At 38.8% G+C, this 7,517-nt stretch overlaps 1 protein-coding gene across 1 annotated transcript in view; it reads left to right on the top strand.

Annotated features, from left to right (window-relative positions):
- Nucleotides 1–2,493: 2,493 nt before the first annotated feature.
- The window catches only part of LOC129226235 (clotting factor C-like), a 53,977-nt gene continuing 48,953 nt past the window's right edge, over nt 2,494–7,517 (top strand). Inside the window, exons 1-2 of the mRNA XM_054860833.1 lie at nt 2,494–2,498; nt 4,757–4,899. Coding sequence (XP_054716808.1) covers nt 2,494–2,498; nt 4,757–4,899 — 148 coding nt within the window. The remainder of the gene's footprint in view (nt 2,499–4,756; nt 4,900–7,517) is intronic.

Below are 7,517 nucleotides of genomic sequence, written 5' to 3'. Positions count from 1 at the left end.
GCTAAGGCCTCTATCTATACGAGCCGACGCATCAGGTTAAGATTAGCCTTTTTGGATCGCAGCGCGTGTTTGAGTGGTTGTTTTTCTCTCGAGTTGTCGCGTTTGGCGATTGTTCACTGTAAGCAATTATTAGCGGCACATGAATTGTTTATTAAATAAAATATTATTTTCGATAAATCTGGCGAAATCCCAAACTTTGCTTTGGTAACCCTAGCAGTGCAACAATGAAAAATCCGATCCAAAATGGCTAAACTTAAGCTGATGCGTCGGCCTGTCTATATAGCGGCTCTAGTTAGAGCAAGAGCCCTTGGGCGCCAGATCAACGGTGTTGCCATATTTTCACACATACACAAACACACACATACACACAAATCTAGATTTCCCCACTTCCCTTCCAACTTTCCCCCAAAAAGCGATGTTTTCTCTCAAAATTCCCCAAATTCAAAAATTATTTTTCCACTAATATTTTCATAAAATTAATCGACTTCCAACGATAATTTTTTCTCTTAAATTTTTTTCCCAACTAACCAAATTTTCTTCTAAAATTCCCCAATTTTTTTTTTTTGTTCCATTTTCACTTTTTTTTTTTTTTTTTTGTCTTCATTAATACAAGCGCCTGCCTCAAGAAAGGACTTTTACTCATATTGGATCTGATTGGATATCCCTGGCCGACTGAGAGATATGAAATAGCCGAATGGTTTTTTTTTTTTTTTTTTTTTTTGCTCGCATTTTTACTCGCATTTACTACTCTGCTTCTGTACATTTAAACTATGAACTTAGTACATATTTATCCCAGAACATTCTTCATCACACTCACTTATTTTTAACCGTTTCACGTATCAACTAGTCGCTCACGCAGAACATTAATGCGAATTACCTAACATAATATTCCACATAACGCAAAATCCATAAAGTTGAACAAAACTAAACCAACACTGTTTGATACAAACACTGTTTCTTCCAGAAGCTCCAATCTGGCAACACTGGATCTACGTCATAGTACGTAAAGGCCCAAAATTTTTCTGCCTAAGCACATCACGGCAGGTAAGAAAAGCTTGCTATTATTTAAGCTAAATCGCGCTGGCTTTGGCAAGAAACACGTAGCTAAGGTGCAACAAAAACTGAGTCATTCCATGTCAAGTGATCTCATCGTCTCCACCCGACCATCTCCGATTTGAACGAAATTTTATACAGGTGCAGACATGCCTGGGAAACTGGCTACAAAATGGCAGATCAGCTTTGTGACGCGAATTGACATCTTTGGCACAGTTCTCTCATTGGAGGCCATTTTGGAGCCCACTTTTTTCTTTCTTTTTTGAGGTATCCTAGACCCTCATGATTTATTAGATTATGATAGCAGAGTTAATAGGCTTAATATGTATAGTCTGGAGCAAAGGAGCAGGATCAGAGGGGACATGATTCAGTTGTTTAAATTTATCAAAATGAAAGATGTGAAAGGATTAAATTTTTGCGGGGAAAGCAGGACGAGGGGTCATTGTTTTAAGCTGTTCAAATCTCAGGCTAACCTGGTAAAAAGGAAAAACTACTACTTTAGTAGGGTTGTGGGCACTTGGAACAGCTTACCGGAAGAGGTGGTAACAAGAAAGGGGGTGGATAGCTTTAAAAGGGCCATTGATCTTCATTGAGGACAAATAAATTGACTAGGAGCAGCCTAGCTGGGCCAAGAGCCTGTTTCTGGTCGTCACATTTGTATTTGTAAAGTCTTAAATTAAAAAAATAAATAATAAATAAAAAAATAATAAATAAAAAATATTCTTACATTGCATCTATTAACATTGAGTATAAAAAATATGTGTACAAGTTAAGAGTAAACAATAACGCAATCATACTTTGGTAGGGTTGTGGGCTCTTGGAACAGCTTATCGAAAGAGGTGGTAACGAGCAAGGGGGTGGATAGCTTGAAGAGGGTCATTGATCTTCATTGAGGACTAATAAATTGACTAGGACCAGCCTAGCTGGGCCAAGAGCCTGTTGCTGGTCGTCACATTTGTATTTGTGTTTGTATTTGTATTTATGTCCTGGAAGCTAAAAATTTGCATAGGTTAGTGTCAGATGCATGTCTGCACCTCTCTATAACGTCCTCCAAATCTGAGATAGCTGGATGGATATCACCAGGTCACGTGACATGAAATGAATCTATGATGTTTATATGCAATGTACCAGACAGCCCTATTATCACTTCGGGAGACTGCAGTTTCGTTTTTATTAAAACTCCTCAGTCAGGAATAGTGACTAACCGAGGAGGAGGCAGGTGTCATCTCATTGAAGCTGAGGGTGCCAAAGTGAATGGCCATTATCCGTGGTGCTTCAGCCCGGGCTTAGGGGCGGTGACTTACTGCTACGATATTTAGTTTCCATCAATTTTACGCACCGCTGCTACCTGTTTCCAGCCAAAGTTAGCGCGACTCAGCTTAAATAATAGCGAACCCTTCTTACTTTGTGCTTAAGCGAACAATTTTGTGCCTTTATACTATGACGTAAGTCTGACACTTACAGGGTTTGTCCGGAAAGTAATAGGACCGAGTCGATTAAAAAAAATTTATTGAGCCAATTGTTACAATTCTTTAAAAACTTTCAAAATAGGCTCTTTCTGCGCGGATGCAGCCCTGCCAGCGTGATTTCCAAGCATTAAAGGCGTCACGGTAGGCATTCTCCGGAATAGCCTTGAGAGCCGCGGTGCATGCTGCTTGGATCCCCTCTGTCGTCTCAAAATGCTTACCTTTCATCGGCCTTTTCAGGCGAGGAAACAAAAAAAGTCCGGGGGGGCACATCTGGGCTGTAGGGCGGCTACGGAAGCGTTGGGATGCCGGCCTTGGTCAGGTAGCTGTTCGTCGTCAGTGAGCACTTTTGGGACCAACTTCGCGCACACCTTGAGCATGTTCAAATGCACCGTCACAAAACCATGAACCTCAGATTTTGGTAAATTTAACATTTGGGCAATTAAACGAATACTTAGTCGACGGTCTCAGTTCAAAACTTTGCGCACACGAGTCACATTGTCGGTGTTTGTCGAAGTCGAAGGCCTTCCAGCACGGTCTTCATTGGCGACCTCTTCCCGGCCTGCCAAAAAGACCTGATGCCACCAAAACACACCACTTCTTGCTAAAGCAACATCTGGGTAAGCCTGCTTGATCATATCAAACGTCTCTGTCGCAGATTTACCGAGTTTGACACAGAATTTAATCGCGCACCTCTGCTCTCACGAACGCTGCATTTTCGGCTTGCACCACTCACAGAAACACGTCGAGCGAAAATGCCTGTCCTGACTCTCCAGATGCTCGGAGACAATAGACTAGCCGCTCGTTCGTTAGCTAGGAATGCCCTCTGCCGAATCCAGTCGACGCGTGCACGCTCCGAAGTGCAGTCGCGGCGGAAAAAAATCAGTCCTATTACTTTCCGGACAAACCCTGTATGTGCTCTTGGATTATGTAAACATATTCAAAATACTGGCATGAACCAAGCACAGAAAATAATGACGCGTAAAATGATCATTTAATGAAAAATTTTCAACAATTAGAAGAATTAATTATCTAAAACAATTCTGCTAAAGTAAAGTTATGAATATATGTACAGTCTTGAGAAAAGAAGAGACCGATGGGACATGATTCATTTGTTTAAATTTATTAAAATGAAAGATGTTACGGGGCTGAAGTTTAGCACTGAAAACAGGACAAGGGGTCATTGTTTTAAAAGCTCAGGCTAACATGAATATTAGGAAAAATTATTATTATAGCAGGGTAGTGGAACCTTGGAACAGCTTACCGGAAGAGGCGGTAATGAGCAAGGGAGTAGATAGTTTTAAGAGGGCCATTGATCTTCAATGGGGATTGTAAATTGACTAGGACGAGTCTAGCTGGGCCCAGAGCCTGTTGCTGGTCGTCACTTTTGGATTTGTATTTGCATTTGTATAATGCTAATACCTATTGGTGATAGCAGGGGTGAATCGGGCGAACAGAAAACATTCCTTGGCGACTATAGTTGGGGCAAACCTAACCTGGCAGCATTGTAAAGGCTACACAGATCCTAATCACAGCATTGCGGAGATGCCAGGTTAGGTTTGCCTCAACTACAGATCTTTCAGAACAAAATATTTCAAACACCCTGTTGAACTGAATTTTCTTAGTAACTCTGAGAAATAATTAGTTTTATGCCTAAATCTTTTTGACTCCTGACCAGAAAATCATACGATAGTATGAGAGTGAAAAATATTTAATAAGTAGCGATCAAAAGAGCGTTGTAAGACATATTTCTGGATGCATAAGTTATTTGCCCTCGTGTCCCCGCTATTGAAATATGACGTTTTAGAGTCAGCCAAAATGCTTAGAAAAGTAGCCAACTTCATCGAGTTTTGGTGAGTAATGGGGAACGCATCTCTTACAAGCTATGCAGATGCCCTACCACATGCAGAAGATGAAATCGCGTGCTACCTTCAATTCCTCGCTGCGTTTTTAAATTTTTCACTTTTCCCAAAATTTCAGCCGACTTCAAGACCCTATATCTCGACTATCGGGGCATAAGGTCAAATAATTTTTGCGCTAAAAAAAAGTCTCAATATACTCTTTTAATTAAGGGAAGCTTTTTCGGTAATCATGCCCTGGTTATTCCAGTTAGTTGTTTAGCTCAGTAAACTTTCTTAAAAAAAAAAAAAAAAATAATAATAATAATAATAATAATAATAATCTGAAGAGCTCATTGTTCTACAAAGTTTCAGCAAGTCCTATTGCATATTTTTCAGCTGTGAATCAACGGTAGGGGATGAAAACTGCAGTTGCTCCTTCGAAAACCCTCTGCTGACAGAAAGTGGATGGTACAAAATGTGCAAGACCAAGATACCCCTCAAGCTAGGGAAAAAGAAGGTTAGAAAACGACAACTCTCTGGTATGTAGAACCTATTTGATGCCGTTTACATTGTAAGAATGCGGGTATTTCCTTCAGTCAAAAATACTACTTTTAGTCACTGAAATTGATAGAGTGAGCAATAAAAAAAAATATATATATATAAAAATTATTTGAATTTTGACATCTTGAATTCAAATTATGTTTTTCGCAATCACGTGTGTGTGTGTGTGTGTGTGTGTGTGTGTGTGTGTGTAGGCGTGTGTGTTTGTGTCTGTGTGCAGGCATCAGTGTGTGTGTGTGTAGTGTGTGTATGTGTGCAGGTGCGCGTTTGTATGTATGTAGGTGTGTGTGTATGTGTGTAGGTGTGTGTGTAGTTGTGTGTATGTGTATGTAGGAGTGTATGTTTGTGTCTGTGTGCAGGCATGAGTGTATGTGTGTGTATTTGTGTGTGTATGTGTGTAGGTGTGCGTTTGTATGTGTGTAGGTGTGCGTTTGTATGTGTGTAGGTGTGCGTTTGTATGTGTGTAGGTGTGTGTGTATGTGTAGAGGTGTGTGTGTGTGTATTTGTGTGTGTATGTGTGTAGGTGTGCGTTTGTATGTGTGTAGGTGTGTGTGTATGTGTAGAGGTGTGTGTGTGTAGTTGTATGTGTATGCGTGTTTATGTGTGTGTGTGTAGTTGTGTGTGTATGTGTGTGTGTAGTTATGTATGTATGCGCGTGTGTGTAGGATATGGATGCAACCTGGAGACGGATTTCGCTAGAGGAGCAGCATCGTGAGGTCGGTCGACGGTGGTGCTGCAGAGGGAGGCGGGGGGAAAATAAAATCATAGGACTTCAAAACAGTCAAATGAGAACAATAAGCAATGTGATTGCTCAAAAACATGAAGACAGAAAAAACTTTTATTTTCCCAGCAATTATTTTTTATTCAATTCTTTTTATGTTCAATTTTGGAAATAAGGCTTTATGACGTCACAAGTAAGGTACTTTGGTAAACGAATTCAATATTGCGCTCTGTAATAATGGTATCAGTGAATGGCATTTCATCACTTGGGACATCATGCGCAGAAGGGTAAAAATGAATTTGAGTCTGCGCACCAAGTATTTTTTCTTTTTTTTAATAACAAACTTTGTCAAATTATCTCTTTCTCTTTATAGTAAATAAAACAATGTTTTCAAAGAAATTCTGGAGGGATGTCTGTGGCCGACGTGCGTCCAGGACGCCCTATAGCACCTACAGCCTTGAAATTTTGTACAAAATTAGTTCAAGCCTCGGGATGTGCACCTGGGGCTTTATTTTTTAAAATTCGAATTCGGTTTTTCGTAATTAATTTTTTAAGCTCAAATTTCACGTAAATTGCCTAGTATTGCCTATTAAAGGGGTGAAACATTACTTGCACATATTAATATTATATATCGTTGGAAAGGGTAGAATTTTCCGCGTTCTACGCAATTTGTTTCAATGCTCTAACTTAAATACGGCGGGAGTTATTTGCGTTTTTAGCTCGAACTTTTTAGGCTCAGTTAAAATTTAGGCAATACTTTCTTCATTAAATCTATCAGTAAAAAGCGAAGGAATTGTCCCACAGTTTTCTTTTTGACACCACTGGAAAGAGCGGCTTTTTTTACTTCAGATCTAACTCGACCAATGGTTGAAAAACTGAGCTTCTATCTCCAAAGGGAAAAAAGTTACAAGCCGTTAAAAATATGAAGTTTGAATAATTTCATCTCCATTAAAATTATTTCATGTTTTATTTGGCGTTGCCATGGTTACGTCTTTTCGATTCGCATGTTTCTTCTTTCTTATTCACAAACTTTAAGGGTTTCGATTTCAACGGAAAATCTTAGGCTTAACTCAATTCAAGCATCGAGCTAAAGAGCAAAATATATTACTTGAGACCACGAATATGAAAGCGACTTTTCAAACGTACAAAACTGCAGCTATGCAATGCTCAGGGGCCCCTTAGCCCTTACAGCTTTGGAAGTTGGTACAAGTTATTTTGAAAACTGGGGAAGGGGTGCTTTTTGATCCAAAGGGAGCTATCTCATAATACATTTTTAATCTGTTTCTTTTTAATTGACGATTTAAATCTTTGCGAATCAAATAACATTGCGAAGCAATCTTCGGGGGTTCGTGAGTGTTAGCGAGCAGGGGGCAGAGTCCCCTAGTTAAAAGAAAAAAAAGGTTAAACCCTTGTTTTTTGCTTTTTCAGATGAAAATACTTTTCAAATTTCGGAAGCAACCCAATTGATGTTAAGTGTAAAATACAATGAAATAATTGACTAATTCAATTAGTGAATTCTTAAATTTAGTTCTTTGAGGAGTCAAGATTGCTTATTGATTTCAACTTTGTTTCTGTATCATTCATTTCTTTCTCTCTCTCTCTTTCTCTTCATTTCTTTGCTCATTTTCTTTCTGCTTTCACATTTCTTATTCTACAGTTTTTGCGATTGGACGATAACGAGTTGCATGATTCATTGCAGCGTGGCCAATAAAATTCATGAAAGCTAGTTTATTTATTTATTACAGACGATGAATCGTTTTACATCTTTATAAACTTTGTTATTATTACTATTGTTATTTATTGATCACTTTTATTTTATTTTATTTATAGATTTTTACAGACAATAATTATTTTTGTGTCTTATTGCAGTTTTTT

This window comes from Uloborus diversus, chromosome 7, assembly GCF_026930045.1.
Source record: "Uloborus diversus isolate 005 chromosome 7, Udiv.v.3.1, whole genome shotgun sequence".
In the NCBI taxonomy this organism is placed as follows: domain Eukaryota; kingdom Metazoa; phylum Arthropoda; class Arachnida; order Araneae; family Uloboridae; genus Uloborus; species Uloborus diversus.
Note: the sequence above shows the minus strand (reverse complement) of the source record. Positions and strands in the feature narration are given on the sequence as shown.